The sequence below is a fragment of the Lycorma delicatula genome, chromosome 4, assembly GCF_047948215.1.
Source record: "Lycorma delicatula isolate Av1 chromosome 4, ASM4794821v1, whole genome shotgun sequence".
Lineage (NCBI taxonomy): Eukaryota > Metazoa > Arthropoda > Insecta > Hemiptera > Fulgoridae > Lycorma > Lycorma delicatula.
In genome coordinates this window covers 64840423-64867660 of record NC_134458.1, presented here as the reverse complement: position 1 = coordinate 64867660, position 27238 = coordinate 64840423, and the positions used below count along the sequence as shown (strand labels likewise).

General features: G+C 29.8%; 2 protein-coding genes across 3 annotated transcripts in view; both read right to left on the bottom strand.

Annotated features, from left to right (window-relative positions):
- Positions 1 to 838, bottom strand: part of MBD-like (methyl-CpG-binding domain protein 2) — a 66140-nt gene extending 65302 nt beyond the window's left edge. The window contains exon 1 of one of the 2 annotated variants that reach the window (XM_075363194.1): positions 560 to 838. In XM_075363194.1, the coding sequence (XP_075219309.1) occupies positions 560 to 687 (128 nt within the window). In that variant the 5' untranslated portion in view covers positions 688 to 838. The remainder of the gene's footprint in view (positions 1 to 559) is intronic. The other variant, XM_075363196.1, reaches the window with a different exon arrangement.
- Positions 839 to 7249: 6411 nt separating this feature from the next.
- LOC142323483 (proton-coupled zinc antiporter SLC30A2-like) overlaps positions 7250 to 27238 on the bottom strand; it is a 47184-nt gene continuing 27195 nt past the window's right edge. The window contains exons 6-8 of the mRNA XM_075363193.1: positions 26581 to 26821; positions 17176 to 17304; positions 7250 to 7977 (exon numbers count right to left, since the gene is read on the bottom strand). Coding sequence (XP_075219308.1) covers positions 7898 to 7977; positions 17176 to 17304; positions 26581 to 26821 — 450 coding nt within the window. The 3' untranslated portion in view covers positions 7250 to 7897. The remainder of the gene's footprint in view (positions 7978 to 17175; positions 17305 to 26580; positions 26822 to 27238) is intronic.

Genomic DNA, 27238 nt, shown 5'->3' with positions numbered 1-27238 from the left:
TTAAAATTCTATTAATGATCACAATTTATTCTAACTCTTTCCATTTATTTCATTAATACAAGCATGTATAGGAGTAATATTACATGAAGACCACATAAAAGATATAAGACCACTTCCCACAGCCTCAATAGCACTTCGTGCTACAGTAGTGAATGGTGAAAATCATACTACCTTCAGGAACTGTGTGTACCATTATGGTGCGGTTAGTTCTGAAATGCCAAAAGCAGAATTCAACAATTGGTAATCAGACTTAACTTAAAATCACAGTAACGGAACTCAATGTAATTGAAACGTTCATCAGTAATTATTATTAGTAAAATCACAAATGAAATATTAATTTGTCTCTTTAACCTCCAAAACAAATGCACAATAGTTTTGATTGCTGACACAAGGAAACATCTGGTAATCATTACGTTGGTGTTTAAAAAACAGCCGTGTCAGTAAAGTATGTGAATAATTCCTAACCACACAGCAAAAACTCCACACAAATGCAAATATCAAACATAACACTCGAAAAACAAGAATAAAATGCATCTTCGTTTGAATTATTCATGCATACCTGTAATAATAAACATCAACTTTTCCAGCAGATAAACCGGACTTGCGAACAACCTCTTCTCTCTGCCATCCCTTAGGTAAAGCTGAACATTCAAATCGTTTTCTTTCAACCGACATTTTGTCCAGCATTTATTAAAATAACACTGTGCCACTAAACTACGCCTTCTACTTTCCTAACTCAACAATCAACAACACCTTCGAAGACTAAGTAAGACAGCGAGCTCTTCACCACATCAGCACCCCCTAATGACAATACTACATTAATAAAAAAAACTTGCAAACAAGAAGGCTGTAATTATTAACTTAAACTGTACAAAATTTATATTTATCATATAACAATGTTGAATACTTCTCGAAATAATGTAAAAACATTTTTTTTCTAACCGATTTTGCTTTTTTACGATATTGAATTAAATTATTTTTTTCTAATAACGTTACGTTATTCGAGAAACACCGAAAGTTCAGTAACAATTATTATTAGTGTTATTATTTTCTAAAATAATTACAGTTTAATTCTGTAGGGCTACTTATGAAAGTTCAATCATGTACAAAGCGCTGCAAAGATCACCTAGTTGCTATCCCTACCAATAGAGTTTGCTGACTACAATGAAAACTAAGTTAAAAAATGCTTGTACGTAAAAAAAACATGCTCATTTTACGTAAATAACAGCTTGCTTGCACGAAACAGACACAACCACTGCTCAGGCCTTCGTTTTACTTTTTTCTTGTAACATTAGGCTCGTTCAGAACAGAGTCTTCAGCAATGTGTGTTTTTAACTACTACATTTATTCATTCTTTTTTGTATTTATTTATTTCAATATAGCATTCGGTGGTACCATCTGAGAATAACTACAGAGGTAGATCACCTCCTACACTAATACCATAATTTTTTCAAAAATATTTAGCGTATATTTAAAAATATCTCTTACTATATACAGTACTAAAACGATAAGTTTATACTTGTATTCATAGATTATAATTACATTCCCTACATCAAGTGAATCATGAAATGAAAGACCACTTTATACGAATAAAGGTTATCAAAATATTTGCTACAAGTTAAATTTGTATGCACTTATGATGGGTATTAGCAGTAATGATGAAGTTAATATTAATAAACATCATGTGAGTAGAAGCCGTGAACAAATTTAATATAATATTTATTTACGCCTTATTTAAAAAAGAATAGAAAATATTGTAGTCAAGCTCGTGAAATAATTTCGATTTTATGAAGAGAGAAGCTATAAATTTAGGAACATTAGAAGATGACAAACATTTAACACGCATTCAAAAATGTGCAGGAAGAACCGCTGCAGCTGTAGCTTGTGGGATTTCAAAATCACAAGTTCAAAAACTCCAGAGTAGAAAAGCAGGATCTTCTTAAATCTAAATCGCAGTCGTGCTCATTCAGCACACCAAAAAAGTATGAACAACGTTCAAAACTGTTAAGACAGTTTTGATCAAGGCGAACAATTAACAAGTTTCACGCACGTTATGAACTGCCTACATTAAATAAATTACGCAAAGAACTTCCAAAGAGTGTTTAATTAAAGGTTTTAAAATTACACTAGCAGCTATACTGAGAGTTCGGCTTTGTGGTGTAAAACTGATAACAGGAAAATTTTGATTGAGAAAGAAAACATCTGGTGGAAGAGGACAGAATATTTAAGAAAAATAAGAGATTGCAGAAAATAAAACTTCGATTGTTTATTTGGGCAAATCGTATATTTTAACATTCCATTCGACGATAAAATCGTGATCGGATGACCGTGGTGCAGGAGTAAATGTGCCGATAAATAAAGGTGATCGGTCAATTTTAATCCACGCTGGAGTTGAAATGGGTTTCATTCTGAACGCGATGTCAACTTGGAGAATGCTAGAGGCGTTTTTAGAGACATACAACGCCTGTCTTAACGAGACAGTTTTTCCTGGCAGATGGAAGCGTCAGCGGCTGGTGTTGCTTCTAGTAGTGTTATGTGACATTGTTATATTGGTGTGGTGGGCGATTCCCCCTTCTTCTGATGATATGTTTTTATAAACAGTCCCAGCAAGGGATGGAGGTTTAGTCGGTAGTGTGCAGGAATACATACGCCTTTGGTTATAACTGGCGGAACCTGTTAGCGAGCCCAACACAGCTTAGGCGCCTCTAAATTGGGTTCCTCCACCTCTTTAAAAAAAAAAATTCCTGTTGCACTACTTGCTTTTCGAACAATTTCTGCCACCAGTTTCAGGGTTATCTTGTTTTAAAGTTATATATACGTTGCTGATTTTTTTCGGAACTACTCAAGGATTTTTCCAGTTTATGTTTCACGATAGAATCACACATTGTTAAAATCCAATTGGCATAAAATAAAATTAATGAAAATAATACCAAATTAAACTGTTTTAGAAATGAACTACAAAACTGTATTGTACCGTATGGAACACAATAACACAGACTGAAATAGTTTTCTTCACTGACTGAACATTATGGTGAAGTATTATATTACAGTTAATTGTAACGTAGTTATTAAACAGTAACATAGGCACAAAAACTTTAACTGCTTATCATCGGCAAGCCACGGCGCCAGACAAGTGATAGCTTACAGTACATTATTATAAGCAAACGATAATTGTACTTGCACGCAGGAGTGTCAGAATGATTCAGTCTTAACTATTGAGATATAACTCCGTTCAGTTGCTTAATCGTAAAACCGTGAATCAGTTTCGGTTATTCAACCATGAATTTCAATGGTGGAATTGTAAAGTTGTCTGAATATGTCGCATCTACCATTACCCAATTGGACCTCGCTTATGTATAACCTTTAATGTTTTTCTTTGTTATAAATATAGTACAGGAGTTGTACAAAAAATTACAATCAATATTCCAATAGACACATACATTTAAGGTCAAAAGACTGTTTTGGTACTAGGAGATTTCTTGATACCATGTCTTGAAACAACTATCAGCACTTCTAAGTGGTTAATTGTGATTATAATGAATTTCAATCGCAGGTACTCACCAAGGGCTTCAATCACTTTCAACATTTTCAGCAATATCACATATAGATCTAATTTATAATTCAAGTTGTGCTCTTATTAAAGTAGAACCATTCAGAATCAGGCAAAGGAATGACTTTGACAATAGATGTAAAAACAGTGTACAAGGAAAGGATTCATTTTTAGTCTTCCTGACTCTTGAAAAAGAAGTTGTAGGCTATCACTACTACATGTTAGTACAATTATAATGTAATGGGCAATTTAAAGAAAAGATTTTCAGTCAGACATCTGACTTTCACAGTGTCATATCCTTTAAAAAGGGTGCCTGATTTTGGTGTGGAGAAAATCCCATGATGACAAAAATGTTATTGCATATGAGGTTTTTATGTATATGTTTGCTAGGGCATGGTTGGTCACCATGTTCACATGTAGAACTCTCATCAAAATTCAACCACATGAAAACTAATTAAAAATTAGAAAATATTTTCAGATTTAAAAAAAATAAAAACCTTGATTAGAGCAATATCATAAAATTCACAAATAATTATAAATTATAAATAGGTGCAGTTAAAGTCCATATTAATTATTTAAAATATAAATACATACTGAAAATATGAGCGAAACCAAACGTGTAACTTCAGACAAGATTAAAAATTAACATCCTATAGAATCTTACTAAAAATAATTGATCCTTATGAGATAGATGGCTCTACTAAAACATATTGAACAGCACTTGAACACAGAGCACTTATAATCATTCATATCAAAGAATTACAATCGGAATCTAGATTTTTAATCTTCTAGGTTGGACTGAAAAAACATACAGTTACATCCAGCTTTCAACAACTTAAAATGCTTAATCATATCATAAGTTTGTCGAAATAGAGGCCTAAAAAATTAACATATAAACATTTCAATATATCATCCTTTAAGGCAGGTCTTTTTTCTTTCTGCAAACTGGGAATGTAGTAGAGAAATTAGAACTTGTATGATTTGTCCAGTTTTCTAAATTACACATTAAGTTCTGCAATAAGCTTTCAGTAGAAACTAAAGAATGTGAGGTCATGTAGATAGAAATCATCAAAAATTATAAGCGCATTTTTGGCACTATGGAGGGAAGCAAGAAAAAATAAAAAAGCATAATTTAACCACCCTACAGCATAGTTTATCTTTTCAGCAAAGGCAGTAAATGATTAGAAAGATTAAAAATATCAACATCCAACTCTGCCCGAGGTGTAGATTTGAACTGATTGGAAATGCAAGTGTATATTATAACAAAAAGTAATTTGAGCTATCAATCTGAAAAAAATATATAGGGTTTTTTACTCTTCCACTGGAAACATTTAGAAATTCTATTAATGATCACCCATGGGAGCAAAAATCTCAGATATTTTTTGTACAAGTAGCAGGAGGTTACTTAAGTTTTCAAAATTCTATTTAGTCCTGTCCATTCTACAATGGACCCCTACCATCTTGTAGAATTTTAAAATTGTTGATAAGTTGTGGTGCATCATTATTTGTGTGTAACATTACACATGTCTGGTGAAATCCTATTGGGAGGGTAATTCCTCCTACCTCCTATCAATGGATATATAAAAATTAAAATTTTTACAAAAAGTAATTACCTTCTACCAAATAATATTGATCTTGCATGTTATCCAATTCCTGAAACTCACTAGAACCTTTAAAAATCTGAAAGGTGACCCATTATCGTATTTAAAGTCTTTTAGTCCTGCTCATTTGAAAAGTCTCAGGTCAACACAGTGTCCCTGAAGAATTATGCCCCATAAAGGAGGTTGCAAACAGAATAAAGTAAAATGGTAGTTTTCTTTAATATTTTCTTGAGATTTTTAATGTCACTGACAGAATCATGTTCACCCCCACCCAGGGATTACGCTCTGAAAGGTTTTTACACCTAGAATTGAATTTTTTGATAAAATAATGCCCAGTTGCTACAAAATAAAATTTACAGATGAAATTAATAAGCTCAGCTCAAGTAACGTACCCCCTGAAAACTTTTGTGACCATATAGAATTTAGAGTGTTATTGGTAATTGATTAACTGGCACTTTTTCTGCCAATACCCCACTGGATTACCTAAGTCTTAAGGTTTGGATCTGGAGTCTGTTCCTATGAACTCATACTAGTACCAGATTACTTAGTGACCATTTCATTAATAAAATAAAATTTTAAGCTAACACTATGGTAAAGTATAAAATAGGCAAGAGGGTGAATATGGCATATTAGGCCCTAGTTACGAGTACGTCCATCATCCTCAGTTAAGTCACACTAATAAAACTGGACTTAAAGCAATAAAATAAATTTACCTATGTTAGAATTAAAATAATTTGGACATTAACTATGCTAATTAGGTTGGGTTTGCAATTACCAAGCCGTTTTTAGTAGTAAAAATTACTTGTCAGTTTACTAAAGAGGTCTTCTGAATGAAAATTAGCTGGCAATTGGATCCACCTTTCCAGAAGTGAAGCTCCTAAATTTTATCAATGATAGTTGACTGAAACAGTCTCACTGAGGAATTCACACAAACCAGCAGTACAGGTTGCAGCCGAAAGTTTTGCTGTAAAAGGCGTCTTTCCCCAGGCCTTGAAGTTTTAGTATGATACTAGCCACTTCCCCCAAAAGAAGGGCATTCAAAAATCAGATGTTTATTCAACTAGACCATTCTTTCAAAAACTACATCGTACATCATTAGATGCTAGACTAAATCACTTAAAACACTGAATACTGGCAAAATTTTCACGGCTCTTAGATAGACTTTAGTGGCATATCATCTCCCAAAGCCTGATATTAATTTATACACAAACCTTTCCTTAAGTGAATTATTCCACTTATTCTGCCATGTTTAAAAAACCAACAGATTTAACCTGCTGATTTTGGGCAGCATAAGACAACTTAAGAGTAAAAAGTGGTAGCATCAGCTTGTGTAGCGACTCTGGTTTGGATATATTTCACCAATCTGAAATATAGCCTGGGGACCGTGTTCCACAGGATATATTTCATTCGGACTCACTAAATATTTCTTGCCACCTTTGCAATTTCCACATAACAGCCCCCAGATTTAAAATCAAATCTGATGGTAAGCCTTTCCCATCACGTTGGTAACCATGGAGAAGCATATCTTAAATACACCAACACAACTATAATTGCTGTGAAAACTTCGTTAAGACTAAGGTTCTGTTATGATCAAATTTGTAATCACTGATGCAGCAGTTCAGAACACTATACTTTTGAAAACCATCTTTAAACTACTCAAAGGCAAGTTCCAATCTTAACAAGCTATTCTTTTAACTTATACTTTATATCATGGCAGTGTCTGTCATTACTAGCCAGACATACCTGCTAAAAAATAATCTGCAGCTAAGCAGTATCGACTGAAAAGTAATTCTGGCTGTACTTTTCATAAGCATGTACTTTAAAGATGTTGACAATTAATTGGAGTCATTGAGGTAAGTTAAAAATAACTTTAAGACTGGCATTTCTGTAAATTGAAAGTAAATTGCAAAGTTTCATGTTAATTTGTTCTCTGTTCATGCCTGTTAGAGACAATTCATACTTAAAGGATGTTATGGAAAAAATAATGACAGTAATAAAATTGAAAACCTATTATGTTTGTTTAAAACTATTAATTTATTACATTAAACAAACATTACAATTTTTATGTAATACATTAACCATTAATGTACTTCCTGATGTGATTTAATGAGTATGGTTCAGAATTCATGTAACTGAAATTCATTTATATACAAACCAATTATTTTTGTCAAAATTTTATTTTTAAGAATTGCAAATAGCTTCAGCTGTAGCCTCTGGACAAATGTAACCCTGTACAAAAATGGCTCTACAAATTTATAATTTAAAACAGGTGCAAATCTGCAGCCTTGAATATTTTATTGGGTGCCAGCCAAAAAAATAATTTTAGTTGGTAGTGATAGTCTGTTAAGTTGGGTCTTGATTGCATTCTAAGGCAAAAGTAAATGCAGGCTTCTATTTTGATTGGTAATAATTATAATTTTAGTCAAATTTTTATATCTGACAAAAAAGCCTTTATTGGATAATTACAATTTTTCAAATTCAAGTTTGTTACTGTAAGATTTTAATTTCATAATTTGTGTTTTACATGTTTTTTTTTCATACATTTCTAATAGAATGAATTTCGTTCTTGATTCTGAATTCATTAAAACCAAAGGATACAAACAATCAAGTGTCAAATTATCTGTCAACATTCCATCTCCCTCAGATGGAGCTGCAGCACAATCATTCTCAATTGATTGAGCTCAAGAAATTCTAAATTCTAAAGAAATTATGATTTCTTGAGAATTTTCATCTGTTTTTAAGCCTCTTATTCTTCAATAAAAAGTTCATCTCCTGCTGTAGTTTTCTTGGAAGAAATCAATATTGGATAGAGAAGTGAATAAATAGCTGTTAAGACAGAGTAAAAAAATTGACTAGAAGTTGAAGAGGAGAAAGGAACCACAGATTAGATGACTGACACTGGTGATCTGACTACAGGAGAATTTTGTTTTGGATGGAAATGAAAACCTATGCTTCCCTTAACAATATTTTTCGCAGTCAGTATTTATTGTTGCATAGCAGGTTTTTATTACACATAACAGGAAATCAAACCCATTGCCTTGAAATGGGAAACAATGCTTTATAACGCACATATAAATAGCCATTATGCAACAGGGCAGGATTGCTTTTTGATGAGATGGTAAAGGTATGAACCACCATAAAAAATAATATAGATATTGAAAAAAATGTTAACAAGATATGTAAGTGTAATAAAATTAAGAAAAAAAAGAAACAAATTAGGAAGCTATAATAATATGTATGAACAGATAAAAATATATATGAATGTAATATTTATTTACAATTAACAATTATTTTTAGTAAATTATATACTAAACTTGTTAACATAAGCAGAGCTCTACATGGATAAAGGATTCCTTTCCCACATGACAAATAAAAACCAGCTTGCAAATACAATTTATTTCACCAATGTACACTCATCTTTAATAATAAACATAACAAAATTAACATTAGGTACACTACAACAATAATTTAATTTATAATATATTGTCAAACATTACTTCAAAATTTGAAGATAAATTAAAATTTAACAAATCTATTATTCACAATAATAATTCAGTACACAGCAACTAATCACTACGATATCTACATTTTTTTTTTGCTATTTTGTAAAAATTATTAAATCACCCAAATTATAGCTTTGGCAAGATACAAACATCACAGCCTTCAACAATGTAACTTAATTTCTACAGAAATATATAATACTTGAACAATGTCAATAGTAATACGAAGACAATTTACAAGTAAAAAATAAATAAAGTTTTTCCAAGAAATTTATTACGCATAACTCACATAATAATGCTTAAGAATCAAAAAATAGCTTCTTGAATACTAGATTTAAAAAATCAGTATTTTACTTTATCAATGTAATATACACATAATATTTACAAGTTATAGAAATATTTGATAATCACAATCTAATTACAAACAAGAAAAAAATGTTTACCAAAATAAACAGGGTATTAGGAGTTATTTGGCTGACATATTAACTAATACTCAACATGTGATGTATGTATGAATAATTACAATAAGTATTAAATTGGCATTGACTTAAAGGAAATCTATGACATTGATTATCTTAACACAAATCAGTGAGTAACTTACTGTACTGGGTAATAATCTAAATATAACTAAAACTTGATGTTTCTCATTGGATAATTTTTTTAAAAAAATCAGCTGAATTTATTTTGACATTAAAGTTACAGAACTACACATGCATAAAACATTTATATAATAGATTTGATATCTTAATGGAAACAATACAAACATTTTAAATTTTAATTTACAAAATTAATTCTTCTGATACTGTATATGATTGAATATTACAGGAATACGTAAGTAACATGAATTTTGACATACAGATTGTCAGTATTAAAAATTAATTCCAGTTAATACAAAAACAGTATCAAATGAATGCCACTTTCTTCAGTCACAATATTCTTTTATAATTTAACGATCTGATAAAGTTATTACAGATTATAATTATAGTAATAAAATTGCAAAAATAGTAAGAATTATCTTTAAAATCAAGCAGTAAAATTATGCTTAGTACTAAATGATTCTAATGACCTAAGTAGGAAAACGGCAGTTCTTACTCAAAAGTTGCTAAACAAATATTAATCATAGGGTTAAACAAATTTAATAAAAACTCACTTCATAATTTTTAAATTTATTATTCCTTTTAATAAGGAATTATATTTAATGACAACAACTACAGACATAAGATCATGGAGTCATTATTACAGTAAAGGATAAGTTGAAAAGTAAAATTATAGTGAAACTGACATCATCATATTAAATATACAACAAAAATAAATCTGCAATGTGATGAAAAAATAACAACCATGAACAGAATTTCTGCAAAAATTTCTGTAATAAACTAAATACACAATCTACAAATATAATTCTTTATAATACTGTTATACCATAAACTTTCTTAACATAAACATCAAAACAAAAAAATTGTCACATAATGGTCCCAGGAAAGACAGTATTCTGCATTAAAGTCTACAGTTCCATAGAAGTGATGTCTCAGCAAGCTATATCTAGAAAGGATAATAAATAAAGAATGCAAGGGGATGAAGTGACATGTATTGAACTAGTTCTCTCAACCATCATGTATAATGGAATAGAATTTCTTTGGGTTGAATTACAGCATACTGTCAGCATTTTTTTTTTCTGTAATCAAACCAACATCTGATGAGATCAGAAAAACATTCCATAAACATATAACTTGAAAATTCTTGAAAGATCACATTATTCTATTACCCATAAAATAAAAAAATTGTACAGCAGGAATGGTTCATATCGAGCTCCTAGTTACAAAAAAAATTTACTGGAAAGATGTCACTGTACAGGTGTATGTAGATCAGTATATTATGTTATGATTTCACTTAAACTTAGTTGTTATATAATTGATGGAAGAATAATTTTACAATAATAATTAAATATTAAGAGAAGCCATAGTGAATATACAGAGCAGAGATAACAGATAAGTTGTGTTCTGGAAGGGAAGCCATAGACATGATAACTATTGTTATCTGGATTATTAAATGATACAAAACATTAATTTCAAAAATAATAAATTGTTCCTATTTCAGTGGAAAATAATGTTGCTAATGTGAGTAGTTTTACAAAGGCTTTATTTATAATCATTTAGTTAAAAGTAAAAATTAAAATAATTTATAAAGTAAATTCAACAATTAGTAGTTAAAATTATTAAAAGTATAACTAAAAACTTAATAAAATGGAAGTATTCTTCCCTGATATTTTATTTGTATTAAATTTAATACATAAAATACTCAATACACTGGAATCGGATGGGGAGAATTCAGTAAGTATTGCTAAGAGGGTGATTACAGATAAATCAGAGGATGAAATAGATCAGGACAATGCAGATTTTTCTTTGCAACCAGGATATAACAAAAAGTTATTTTATATTTGTATTATTAATAAATTTTTGGCAGAAACTGAAATTCTTGAAAGTTTCCAAAAAGTTAGAAGGTTCTTGAATAAGAATTGCTAGAGATAAAAGAGAATATTTAATGAAAGTGATTAGTATCTTAAAAGAAAATAATAATTTATTGAAGCTGTTAAGAGAAGAATATACAATGGCGTTTAATACGGTTATCAAAAGCAAGAAGGCAAAGGAAGAAATGTATTGAGATGGATACATTTTATAGAATGGGAACATTTTATTACAATGGGGGAAGGTAATACAGAAGAGGCTGGATTTTTTGACATTACTATTGCTAAATAAATTTTACCGTTTGTTTTGTGAGAAAGTAAATTTTTTTGTGAAAATGGCAACTACTAAACCTAAGTCATATTCTGTAAGAGAAAAAGTAGAAGTAATCGATAAAGTAAAATGGGTTTCAAAAGTGCAATTAAAGAGAGAACTCAGAATTACAGAAGGCACAATACAGGGGTGGATGACAGAAGAAACTAAATTGCATTCCTTTCTAGACAAAGTTGAAGAAAAAGCAAGTCTTGAAAGAAAAAGCCAGACTTTCAAAAACTGATGTTATTGATGATTGCCTTTACACATGGTTTGTCCAGAAAAGGAGTGAAGGAAGTTTAGTTTCTGGTTCAATTCTGAATTTTAAGGGGTTTCTAACCAAAATATGATGGTATTCTATGCTGTACTAGGTATATAAGCGCAAAGTATGTATGAAAATTCCTACCTTTGTTTATACCACGGTATCTGATATAAAGCACATCAGTGAATGTCCCCTTATACCTGTGTTATAACCAGGGACCACTGTATAAGGAAATTAGGGATGTTAAAGGCTGAGTTGTCTTCCATTAGTTTTTTTTTTCCTGTTTAGCCTCCGGTAACTACCGTTTAGATAATTCTTCAGAGGATGAATGAGGATGATATGTAGATATGTATGAGTGTAAATGAAGTGTAGTCTTGTACATTCTCAGTTCGACCGTTCCTGAGATGTGTGGTTAATTGAAACCCAACCACCAAAGAACACCGGTATCCACGATCTAGTATTCAAATCCGTGTAAAAATAACTGGCTTTACTAGGACTTGAACGCTGTAACTCTCGACTTCCAAATCAGCTGATTTGGGAAGACGCGTTAACTACTAGACCAACCCGGTGGGTTTGTCTTCCATTAGTTAGGACAAGTTATTTGTGCTCGTTTCATGTAACCAAATGTGGGAATTATTTTTATGAAATATGTAATATGGTTTTCAATTCATATTGCCCAGAAACTAATATAACTGTATGTTCCAACCATAAATCCTTAATATTCCAGCACACATTAAAGATAAAAAAACCACACTATCTATACAGAATCCACTATAAACACACAATCTATAAAAAAGGAAATAATAAAGAAGTAGATAATTATCGACCTGTAGCACTGTTTTCAATATTTAGTAAAATATTAGAAAAGGCTATTGCAAACAGAATTTGTCACTTTGTGGAAGTTAATAATATTCTCAGCGGGTCTCAGCATGATTTCAGGAAAGGTTTTAACTGCCATTAAGTGCATGTTTCAACTGCCACTGCTGGGTTATACATATGAAGTAATAACTCAATTAGTTAAGAATAACAGTTTTAGGTATTATGATAGATTTATCAAAAACTTTTGACTTGCTTGAGAAATTATATAATTGGGATATTAGAGGAATGGGATTTTATTTAGTCTAATCCTATTTACAAAACCGACAACAATGTACAGAAATACAATATATAAGGAATAACTCACAAATTAAATATCAGTCAGAATGGGGTATTGTGATAAAGGTGTTCTGCAGGGCTTTATTTTGGGTCCCATGTTGTACATTCTATATAAAAATGACTTTCCCGTGGCTACAAACATGAAGAATTCAACATACGTAGATGATACATCCTTAATATGTTATAACAAAAATTTTAGTGACTTAGAGATTTCTTGTAAGGGATACAGTAATATGCATGATGAGCAAAGGAGTGGGCGCCCTTCCACCACGAATAACAATTTGATTATACAAGTAGATGAAAAAATTAAAGAAGATAAATAATTTGCAATTTCTTTGTAATGTATAGAGTTCCTTGAAATTCATAAACAGTTTTGCAGGAAATTGTAACACAAAACCTAGGCAATCACAAAATCAATCACTCATTGGGTGCCAAAAATATTAACAAAGGTTACAAAACCAAGTGATTAAGCTCCGATTAGTCTTTTCTTACCCAATACGGTGCCAAGTGACTACCACTTGTTTCGCCATCTCAAGCAATCTCTTGCTGGTCATGGCTAGGACGACAATTCTGACATGAAAAATACAGTAAGAGTGGAGTGGTTATCTTAACTGGCAGTGCCATTTTTTCAGGAAGAAATAAAAAAACTGATTACAAGTTATGAAAAGTGCTTTATAATGGAGACAATTATGTAGAAAATTAGTTTAAGGTATGTTCTTCCATATAATAATAAAATTATTCTGTTGAAAGTTATGTGTATTTTTTAATAACAAATAAAATGCATCAATCCCTAAACTAAAAAAATCCTACATATGCTATATGACTCCGACTGACAAATACATTACTGTTTGAAAAGAAAATATTACAACTTCTCTTTAACGACTACCAAAATCTTTATTTGATAATAATATTGTTAAATATTATCGATTGGGTTTTGTAAACATTGTAATTATGAAAATAGTAATATAATAGTTTTAAAACTTTGGAAAGATAGTACTGTGATAGCAGTGTCCATTGATCTCATGTGTGCTTTTAAAATGATAAATCGCAAATTGTTGTTAGAAAAATTGTATTATATAGGTATCAGTGTATTAAAATGACTTATAATTACTTCAAGAAAACAACTCATTTGGTCAAGACTTCCAAAAGAGCCAACGAACAAGAGAAAAGTACCGTTTTAAAAAAAAGTAGAAAGTAAATTTGGTGTAAACTAAGAAATAATTTAGGACCTATATTATTATTTAAAACTTTTATAAATGATATTAGCCGAATATCTGAGTATTGCAAAGTCCATGTGTTTGCAAATTACATATTATCATACAGTGAAACAGATAAATCAAGTAATATACAAAATAAACTCTTATTTATAAATCCTAAAAGGCTATTTAAATAACAATAAACTTAAAAGGAAATTGTTTAAACCAGGTACATGATAATTAGAACTGAAAAGAAAAGAGTGGTGTTAAGAATTAAATCTAGAAGTTGTGAAGGAAAATGAGACATTACAAGAAGTTGAAGAGTTTAAATACCAGACAGCAATGACAATAATAAATTAAATTTTAAATATCATTACTATTATACCTACGAAAAGTTTAATAAAAAAGTTGGTTATTTTGAAATAATATCAAAACATCCAAATTATAAATCTAGATTATTGGTGCATAACACTATGATTGCATTGTAGTTAAAATTTTGTTCAACAGTAATGTTAACAATAATTGTAAATATAATAGAAATTGTCTTAAAATAAAAATTATTGTAAAAATGTTTAATTAGATATAATCAAACAGTCACTGTTGCTAAATAAAATAACAGTATGGCTGAAAAGCCATTTTAAGAGGGCAGAGGTTTTATCCTCTAAGGAAAACTCTTTGAAGTGGAAGTGGAAGTCTAGCTGAACAGTTTATACACTGATCGAATACTTCCATCCATACATACATAATTCTGAGTATGAACAAGGATGTTCCTTCAAAAAAAAAGCCTCACTCTTGGATAGTTTGGCAATCACACAGAAGCAATTTTATTGCAGGGAATTCAAGGCAATCAAAGCAAAATCCCTGATAAGTAATCTACTGTTCTCACCCTTAGAGTAAAATTCCCTGATCTCCTGATGGTAGGTAATACAGAAAGGGTATTAGAAAATACTGATCAAGCAGGGATATTTATCTTACACATGGTCCTCTATGGGTAGACTGCCTTTATACTGATCTCATACTTCCTTACCCTCGATTCCTTCTATAATTTGGGTTCTGCAGATTGGAATCAGGGACTCACTAAGTTCACACTGAGATGCAGAGCTTTTTGTAGCCATTACACAATTTATGGAGATCTAATGGAAGATGGTTTGTCTATAGACCACTCCAGAGACTGCAATTTCCTTCAGCATAGTGCAAGCTACAATTATAATTTTTACATTTCACTGTAATTTTTCTATTTAACTGACAATAAACACCCAAACTGAAATGTTAATAGAGGTAATTAGGACCATAGAAAAGATGATCCTCATTTTCATAGTCTAATTTAAACAATTTTTTTAGCATTTTCATATAGTGAAAATGTCATTTAATGAATAGCACTCTAATAAAATCTTCTGGTACAGTACACTGATTAAAACTAACTTTAGAAAATGCAAAAAAAAAAAGATAAAAACACTTTATAGGATCAATATATATTTATTACAGTTTACTAATTCTAACCCGGCTGAATAAGAAATTTTGGGCCAGTGTTTGACAAAAAAGACAGCGCTAAAAGACAACTGAAGAAATTTATACAATTAAAATTTCCACTGCTTGAATAAACAGTAATTTGAGTGCAAGATAATCAAGTTTTGACTGTCTATTACAAATCCAACCATGATATGTATACAAAATCGTATATGCAACCTCACTGCAAGTGAAGTTCCATTAAATTTTTTTCTTTTAAAACTAATTTCATAACACAACAAAAATGTCTTGACGGTAGTAAAAAAGTATATAATCTGGTCATATTTAACTATCTTGAATTAGTTTATCTAAAAGTAAATGAATTCAAACGCTTAGTCATTGGCTGGACAGAAAGGTGAAATCACAACAGTAGTAAAAAAAAATATAGCAGGATTAGAGGGCATAAACCAGTTCATCAAATAGTGATCAATCAACAGTGATTGCTGTTCAGAGAAGTTTCAGTGTCTAATAAAAATATTTTTATTGATAAATAATATATATCATTTTCATTAACAAATAAATAATAATATATTTAAAAAATTTTGAATTATTAATCCCTAAACTAAATTCTTAGTCACTTAATATTTAAATATTATTAATGTTTAAATGTAAAATAACATTTTATAACTCCAGCACTCATAAATTGAATGCTGAATACTACCTTCCTCTAAATAATTATTAATATACCTCTAATATATAGTACACTGCTAGTTCAGATTTTAAATGCTTTCTTATAATTTCAACTTCAGAAACAGTAACAATTTTACTGTAGAATCTAATAAATATTTGTAATCACATAAAAATGTTCAATAGAACATTAAATATGATCTTCTTTCATAAAAACTGGCTTTCATTTTGCTCTGCTTAAGTAATTAACATTGTGTAACAACAAAAAGAATTCTGAATTAAAATGAGACAATTACTAATAATTATAATATGAAGAATGTTGAGAAGTAAAAGAGAAGAAAAAAGTTAAGAATAATGAAAAACATAAACAATTAACTAAATGTTTTTAAAACTAGGTAAAATTTTGAAATCATTAACAACAAATTTTCACAATGATCATTAATGAAATCTGACATCAGTGATATCAGATTTTACATGGTATAGATAATATTTACCAGAAAACTAACAAATAAAATAATTAAATTATAGTATTAGACATATTCTCACACACTTACATGCACACACACATAAAAGCAAACACTTGGAATGTTGAAAGTATTATTTTGTTAAACAGCTACTGATATATTACTTTCCTGAAATAAAGCTCCTGTTGAAACTGATGCTTCAGCAAAATTGTAATAACTTGAACAACTTTTATTTTACTTCAGAAACAAAAAATTGCAAATTTAATCTAATGGTGTGTGGTAACTAGCGCTAATTCAAAACAAGAAGTGTACATATAACGTAAAATTATCACAAATACAAAATCCAACAGATGATTTTTTTATTTTTTATTATTTTTCAACAAAAAATTTATTTTAAAATAAATTCAGACCAAACATAAGTAAACTATCTTTAGATCTGTCCTTCACCAGATCACTACAACGCTCTATATACTATGAATTTCCATTAAAAAAAAAAAAAAATTAATAAATAAATGAAGTTTTAACTAACTGGAAGCTTACACTGTGGACAACCAAGTATAATTTCAGGCTTATATGATTCAACTTGGATTGTTACTCTATCTATCCCAAATTTCAACCTCAGTAACCTCTGTGCTCGTTCTAATATCACTTCTCTATCAACATCATTACCTGAAAACACAAAAAAGTTTATTCTACAAGCATAAATAATGTTTCTTCATTATCATATTTAGTTTCAAATTAAAATCTTACACTACTAATTTGCATATATACATATATTGTTAATATAATTAATTATTGTTGTATAATTAACATATATTGTTAACTGAACTTTACTTAGAAAACAGGATCAAATAGTCAGTTATAAATAACTTATGAATTTTTTTTTTTTTTGTAAATTGAATATTATCGGTTGATATACTGAATAATGTGCAGATAACAGTGATGAACATAATTTTTGTTTCCTATCATGCAATACATGATTTTAATCTGTTTTTTGATGCTGAAAACGATTATGAACTCAGAATGTTTCTACACCCATCATTTTTGAAAAATCTTTAAATTTTAGTTAAAGGATTTTTTTTTTTTCATTTTTCAATGTATAGTTAGCATTTTAAGCTCCTATACTGTATTTTGTTAGCTCATTTTTTATTATTTAACTTTGTTAATATAATTTCTAAGTTATAAATAAACAATACTAGACAAAGAATTAAATCATATCATAGTCACATATTATGACATCTAAAGACATACCTAATACTGAAGAATGAGCCTTCATTGACAAGATTAATCATGTCTGTGCAGGTCAAAACATGTTGCTGAAAACACAGCTGTGTGTTGTTTGTATTAAGCACTGGATTTGGGAATAAATTAATTTTGTTCAGTCTTATTGCCGTCTTAAGTGTGTTAACAGTGCAGTGTCATAATGCCTCAAAATTGTGTAAATGATGTGGATGCCTTTAGTTAAGTATGTGGGGAGTTTACCGTAAAATTAAATTAAAAAACATTACACCTTTAATTAAAAAAGCATATCATTTGTACTTTCAGTGTAAAATTGGTGATCACGATAAGACATGGGCTCCTCATATAGCACTAATTGTTCTGTATATTTAAGAGGATGGCTGATAATGGAAGGCTTTGCCATTTGGTGTACCTACGGTTTGGCGTGAACCAACGGATCATGTAACCGATTGTTACTTTTGTTTAACAAGTGTGTCTGGAATTTCTAAAAAATCTAAACATACTGTAAAACATCCTTAATTGCAATCTGCAATCATGCCTGTACCTCACAGTGAAATTATTCCAGTTCCTGAGCCACCTGTGAATGTATGTTTCTAAAGCAGCGATGAAGAATCGGGCAGTACTGAAGAAGACAACAATGATTCTGATTTTGAATTATCTTCTAATAAGCCACATCTTATATCACAAGGTGAATTAAATAACTTGGTTAGGAACTTAAATTTATTAAAAAAATCAAGCTGAACTGTTAGGATCAAGACTGCAATTTACTTCAAAAAATACAAAAAATTTGGGCTTTCGAAGCCGACAAAAGAACTTTCTCAGTACTTTATTGATGAAAATAATTTGGTTTATTGCACAAATACTGATGAGCTAATGTTGCACTTAGGGCAAGTTCATAAACCTAAAAACTGGCACCTTTTCATAGATTTATCCAAGTATAATTTAAAAGTGGTTCTACTACACAACAGTAACAAATATCCTTCAATACTAATTGCTTATGCTATTAATTTTAAAAAGACATACAGTGTGATAAAAGACATTCTTAAAAAAATAAATTATAAAAAAAATAGCTGGAACACATGTGGTGATTTGAAAGTTATAGCTATTTTGTTAGGCATGCAGTTAGGCTATACTAAGTACATGTGTTTTCTTTGTGAATAGGACAATCGAGCTAGGGATAAACATTATGTTACCAAAGAGTGGAAAAAACGGGATAACTTAACTCCAAATGGGAAAAACATTATTCATGAGCCCTTAGTTGAACGCAAAAAAATATTTTTACCCCCTCTCCATGTCAAGCTGGGACTAATGAAAAATTTTGTAAAGCAATGAAGAAGGATATCCCGGATTTTTGTACATCAGGCAGAAACTTCCAAATGTAAGTGAAGGAAAAATTAAAGAAGGAATATTTGCTGGTCCTCAAATAAGAGAGTTGGTCAAAGATGATGTATTTATCTAACTCAATGTTAAATAATGTAGAAAGTACAGTTTGGGCTTCATTTAAAGATGTTTGCAAAAAGGTTTTCGGCAAACAAACATCTGACAATTACCACGATATTGTTGATTAACTTCTTACTTCATACAGAGCTATGGGATGTAATATATCTTTGAAAACACATTTCCTCCACTCAAATCTGGATTTTTTCCCAGACAACCTCAGAGACATAAGTGATGAACACAGTGAATGTTTCCACCAAGACATTTTGGTGATGGAAAGCCGCTATAAAGAGAAATGGAATACTAACATGCTAGCCAATTAATGTTGGAAATTAATTCAGGATGTGCCTCAGGCTATTTATAAAAGTTAAGCATCAGTGAAATCATTCTAACACAGACATAGCCATGCAAAATTATAAATATTACAGATTTTAACAACATTTTCAATTAATTTTTTTTGAAGCGTAATTTATTTAAAACAAGAGCGATAGAAAAACTGTATTTACAGATCTGTAATGTATACAAAAAAGCAAATTCAAGAAATGATATCACACTTAGAGAAACATTAAACAATTATTTTTGTGTCTATCAGTGTAATTATTAATAATTGTATATTATCTATTACACAAAATGAATTCACCTAAGCAGTAAGAATTTAACGATACTCTTACCTAAATGATATATTCTTAATCTATGTGAAACACTTTTCTTCAGGTACTTCCATCATAAAAATATTAATTTTTAAATTATACAACTAGGTAAAAGTTCAAAATACAAAATATTCATGTTGTATGTAATTAAATATAAATAATATACATTATCAATGTAAAATATTTCTTGAATTTTTACTACTAAGGTGGATCTATTAATCTGGATATTATTATCAGAAAAAAAATTATAGTATTGATAATAAAAAACTCTAAAAAAATTATACAAACACAATGGAGGAATTCATTGGTTTTTCATAAATGCATTCATATGAAATTTCTTTAAATTATAAAAACCTTTGGTTATAATGAAAACTACGTCACTACATCATTTAGTAATACAGAATACGCATAGTGATCTGATTTCTAGAAAATGCTCAAAATTCTCACTTCATTTACAATTTTTTAACCTTTATAATACCACAGAAATGAGAATTGTCAGATATAATCCAGAAAATGTTAATTGTAAAGTATATAGTGTATTTCATAAAAAATACCACGTTACAATAACAGAATAAAACCACTTCTATTGTAATAACAGAAAATAAAAGAAAGTGCCAAATTCAGTACTTGTTAATATAAAATCAATGTGTTTTTCTATTTTTATTGTTAGGCTTATTAAAAGAGAAAGTACTTGGAATGCAAGGTGAATTTCTGTACTTTATGTTCATTATAATAAAATTTTACCAGGGTGCTTTGGCAATTAAAATAAGATGTTGAATTTCTACAAAAGGTTTCTTGGATGATCATAACCTTTTTTTATTATGTTCACAAGTGTCTGTTCACATCAAACTCAAAGTAATCTAAAGGAACGTTCGCTCTACCATTACAGTAATGGCAGAATGAATTAGTATAAGAAATGCTTTATGAGTGGTCTTTGTGCAAGTAGCTGCAGCTATTAACTGCACTAAATAAGCTAGTTAGATGTGTGCTTTTACTCAAAAGTAGAATATAGTAGTAACAATGTAGGCAGTAAATCACATACTTAAATACCTTGCCCCTTTCTTTCATACTGAAAATATAAGGAGCTTGGGTCCATGTAGTAAATGGATATGTCAGGTAATGCATCCGGGTGCATCTTGCGTTGTTTGTTGCATATGATTACAGAAACAGTATTTTAAAGTAAAACTGTGTTTTAGTGTAAGAATGGCGTCAAGATTTTATTTTTAGAAAATATGTTTAATGGTTATTAGATACGATTTAGTCAATACCAAATCTAACCAGCTTCAAGAGCAGTAATGAATAGAGGATAATAATCATTCTAGATCTTTTCTTCAGATTCCAATGAAATGCAAGAGCCTCAGAAAGATATAAATCACAATTTCTTACAGCTTTTCTGTTTTCCAGTAACTGATAACAATTCACAAAAAATATTATTTGTGTAATTTACCCATAAATTTTTACGTGTTTTATGCACTAACCTAAATAGTCTAAAATGTTTGTTATTCTAAGTTGTCTTAAATCTTGCTGATTTGTTAAATCAGCATTTTTAGTTTCTTAACTGAAATATTCAGTTCATCAAATGTAGCCTATATTATGCTGTATAGAAATTGCAATGGAAAATAAATTGCACAAATCATGCAATATTTATGAAGTCAGAAAAACACAAATTACAAGTAAGGAAGTTATAACTTTATGAAAACATTTGAAAGAAAAGAACATAAATTAAATTTTGATAAAGAAAATATTATGAAAGAGAAAGTAATGTCAACAAAGAGGCTCATCTTAAAATGACATACATCAATAATGTGATACCACATCAGAAACCAGACACTACAGGTCTAATTAACAAAACTGCTTCAATTTTACAATAATTATTAATAGTAAGAAATATTTCGTTATTCGAGGATAATAGTTAGGTGGGGATAAATCTCAATATACCTGATTGGTGGGGGGGGGGGGGATATCAATAATGTGAATGAATTGACTAAATCAGATGGAAGAACCAGTAGGATTTAATTATACCAGGAGATGGTAGTAGTTGCTAGAGTAGGTGTGTTACCTATAACTCTTATCCAAGTATTGGTTGTGTGGCTGACCAGTCCAGTTTAGTCAGCAATGTTATGTGTTCGTGCGTACATTTTTTCACACTTGAAAAAGCCTAGAATTTCAGGTGAAATCTCATGCAAATTTAGCCATTTTTTTTTCTTTTATACTTTATTATTCTTTATATAATTTTTTTATGTATTTTTTGTACTGTGTTTTAAATGGTCAGTAATGTAATTGATAAAATTAAAAAATGGTACTGAAAATATATGATAGCTTTCTTTTATATAAATATAAAATACTAAATTAAGAGGAAAAAGTGACTTTAGTTAATTTTAGAAACTTATTTTTCTTGATATACTCCTCATTAAATCAAGCGTAAGACATTTCAAATGCATAGTACGTTTAACCAACTTAAATTCTGGAAATAGTACAAAGTATACTTTATACTATACTATATTCTTTGTACTTAAACGAACAACCCTGCACCTACTTAAAACACATTCCATCAATACTGACCTATACAGTGGAAACACTAAGTTACCTACCAAAAAGAAAACTGGTTAACATCTACTGGAAACAAGCTAATTTCCACAGTCCCATTAACTTTTTTTAAGTACCCAATAATTTCCTCAATATGAAAACCCTTACAAAATTATAAATAAAGATATGACGAAAAAACAATTCACCAGGTAATAAATCCCTTAAATATTATATAGTAATATGCATTATTTTAATTAATATAATAAAAATAATTAAGAATTAATTTAAAATAAAGCGTTCAAGATCAGATAAAACTTTCTTTTTTTAAACTTTCAAGCTTACTTATGACTTAAACTTATAACAGTTACTGGGAACTCAGCTCACTCACTAACTACTTTCCGGGTGCACATAGCAAACTACTTTTAACCTCCTTTTTACCTCTATATTGAAAAGAATGAAGTCAACATAGATAAAAATTATTCTTGCTTCTTCAGAAAATTAAATTTTATGTGTACTTTTTAGTACATAAAATAAATCTTTTATTCTGATCGTTACTTAATAATTACATATATAACATTATAAGAAAAATTATAAATATAAAAAGAGAAATCATAAGATAAAAAATGGGATTAAAGTTTATATTATTTATAAACAAATACATAAATTAATGTTAAGGTATATAAATACAAAAAAATAAAACAAAATATTCTCAATTCAGAAAGAGCAGTTGAAAATTATTTTGAGCACAAATTTTTATACATGCTGAACAGGATGCACAGAAATTTTGTTTTTTATTTATATTATTAATTAACCTTGATTAGAAATTTAATCTACTGAGTAATACTGTTTCTGTAAAAGAAAATCTTTTAACTGCACTTTAAATAAACTGTTTTTTTTTTGTCTTCAGTCATTTCACTGGTTTGATGCAGCTCTCCAAGATACTCTATCTAGTGCTAGTCGTTTCATTTTGGTATATCCCCTACAGCCTACATCCCTAACAATTTGTTTTATATATTCCAAACGTTGCCTTCCTGCACAATTTTTCCCACCTACCTGTTCCTCTAATATAAAAGCAACTATTCCAGGATGCCTTAATATGTGGCCTATAAGTCTGTCTCTTCTTTTAACTATACTTTTTAAAATGCTTCTTTCTTCGTCAATTTTCCACAACACCTCTTCATTTGTCACTTTATCCACCCATCTGATTCTTAACATCATCCTGTAGCACCACATTTCAAAAGCTTCTAATCTTTTCTTCTCAGGTACTCCGATCGTCCAAGTTTCACTTCCATATAAAGCTACACTCCAAAACACATACTTTAAAAATTTTTTCCTGATGTTTAAATTAATTTTTGATGTAAACAAATTATATTTCTGACTGAAGGCTCGTTTCGCCTGTGTTATTCAGCATTTTATATCACTCTTGCTTCGTCCATCTTTAGTAATTCTACTTCCCAAATAACAAAATTCTTCTACCTCCATAATCTTTTCTCTTCCTATTTGTAAATTCAGTGGTCCATCTTCATTATTTCTATTACACTTCATTACTTTCGTTTTGTTCTTGTTTATTTTCATACGTTAGTTCTTATCCATGACGTTCACAGTTTCTTCTAAATCCTTTTTACTCTCAGCTAGAATTACTATATCAGCAAATTGTACTTTCTTTATCTTTTCACCTTGTACTGTTACTCTGGATCTAAATTGTTTTGTAACGTCATTAATTGCTAGTTCTTTGTAAAGACTAAACAGTAACGAGGATAGGGAACATCCTTGTCGAACTCCCTTTTCTATTATGACTTCTTATGTTCTTCGATTATTACTGTTGCTGTTTGGTTCCTGTAAATGTTAGCAACCTTTCTTCTATCTCTGTATTTGAACCCTAATTTTTTAAACATGCTGAACATTTTATTCCAGTCTACGTTATCGAATGCCTTTTCTAGGTGTATAAATGCCAAGTATGTTCGTTTGTTTTTCTTTAATCTTCCTTCTACTATTAATCTGAGCACTAAAATTGCTTGCCTTGTCCCTATACTGTTCCTGAAACCAAATTGTTCTTCTCCTAGTACTTCTTCCACTCTCCTCTCAATTCTTCTGTACAAAATTCTAATTACAATTTTTGATGCACGACTAGTTAAGCTAATTGTTCTGTATTCTTCACATTTATCTGCTCCTGCTATCTCTGATATCATGACTATAACACTTTTTGAAGTTTGATGGAACTTCCCCTTTTTTGTAAATATTACACAGCAGTTTGTATAATCTATCTATCACTTCCTCACCTCCACTGCACAGTAATTCTGCAGGTATTCCGTCTATTCCAGGAGCTTTTCTGCCATTCAAATCTTTTAATGCTCTCTTAAATTCAGATCTCAGTATTGTTTCTTCTCTTTCATCCTCTTCAACTTCATTTTCTTCCTCTACAACACCATTTTCTCCACATAACTCTTCAATATATTCCACCCACTTATCGACCTTTCCTTTTGTGTTATACATTGGTGTACCATCTTTGTTTAATACATTATTAGATTTTAATTTATGCACCACAAAGTTATCCTTAACTTTCCTGTATGCTCAGTCTACTTTACCAATGATCATTTCTCTTTCCATTTCTGAACACCTTTCTTTAATCCACTCTTCTTTTGCTAGTTTGCACTTCCGGTTTACAATTGAAAAATTTCTGGTTGAATTGATTGGTTTACTAATTGTCGATAGTTCCTTTTACTTTCTTCGTCACTAGTATTCTTATATTTTCTATGTTAATCCATCAGCTGCAATATATCGTTTGAAATTCAAGGTTTTCTACCAGTTCTCTTTGTTCTGCCTAAGTTCGCTTCTGCTGATTTAAGAATTTCCTTTTTAACATTCTCCCATTCTTCTTCTACCTTACCTTTTTTATTCAGACCTCCAGTGATGTCCTCCTCAAAAATCTTCTTTACCTCCTCTTCCTCAAGCTTTTCTTAAATTCCACAGATTCATCTGACATCTTTTCTTCAGGTTTTTAAACCCCCAATCTACATTTCATTATCACTAAATTATGGTCATTATCAATTCTGCTCCAGGGTAAGCTTTACAGTCGACGAGTTGATTTCTAAATCTTTATTTAACCATGATATAATCTATCTGATACCTTGCAGTATCACCTGGCTTTTTCCATGTATATATTCTTCTGTAATAAACTGGTATGAAAATTTTTCAACAGGATAATTTATTAAAACTGGCGATGGAAGCATAATAAGGAGCATGAGGATGCTCTTTCTCATAAGCTGAAATTTTGTGTTGAATTATACAAAAACAATTCTGTTATTTGGTTTGATAGAGATGAATATTGTTATTTTTTTTTAAAGAATAAGTCACTATTCACTTCAGCAAAGATCACACAATTATAAATATAAACACAAGGATAAGTTAAAATAATTAACTTTCTAAATATCGTTCCACACAATTCATACTTATCAGTGCCAGATGAAGATATGATAGCCCATTTTTGTGTCTTAAAAACTCATTCTGACTTTTTGATGAAGATTTTAGATGGGAATAAATTAAAGCAAAATAATTATTTAATAATGATGACAATCTTAGCATTTCTTTAAAATGCTTCAAAGTAAAACAGTACACTTTGATTTTATTACAAATGAAATCAAATCAATCAATTCCACAAGAATTTCTCATCTAATTAAACGCCCATAAATTTTGCTTTATGGGCAATAAAAATACTACTATTGTTATTACTAAGCAGAATTCTATCCATGCAATTAGGAATGTTACGTCTATTTGAGAAATTTTCCAATATTTTCTAATTGTGGAAATTCATTGATATTTCACACTGACTGGTTACTCAATCAAGAGTGTAACAAGTAATGTCTTCTCGAGTGTTTGAACACATATGATTATTGTTTAAGTAACTAAGCAGAGGTTATAATTAGAAACCAAAAGAGCTATAATTAAATTTCTACTGGAAAATATTCATAAACAGAATCAGTTTCTAAAACCTGTCAAATTTTTACATTAAAAATAGCACAAATTTTACATTTCAATGTATTTATCAATATGTGATTACAGTATTATTAAAATAATAATAATGTCATTAACTTACCAACAGCAAGGTGAACACTTAATACATACTGCCCTGGAGTTAAGCACCAGACATGTAATGAGTGCAGAGATTCAACACCGTCTAAAGATGAAAGAGCTTGTACTAGAGTGAGGTAATTAATATGTGATGGAAATCCTTCAAGCAGCACCCAAATGCTATCTGATAATACATTCATAGTTGTTGCTAGTACAATCAACGAAAAAAAGAATGTACAAATTGGATCAACTATTTTCGCTTCTGGCTGTAAAATAAATAATAACAATAAAAAATTTTACATTAAGATAAATTTTAATTCAGCAATAGATTTTATATTTTAGAATGTGATATTAACATGATCCCATGAAGAAAATACATATTTCAGAAATGCATTCTACAGATCAATATAAAGAAAAAATTTCATATTAACAAAGATCCAAAACTGTTTTGTTTTCTAGTTCTAGATATTGAAAGATATTTCACATTTTTATACTAAATGTAATTTAATACCATGCATTATTTACAAACACCAATTAAACAGAAAATTTATGGTTTTGAGATACTATCTTTTCTTTTTCAAGTCAATGGAAAAATACATTCATTAAGCATCAATGAATCTCCTTCTGAACATTTACCATTATGATAAACAATTACAAGTCAAAGTAATCATTCGATTAATATA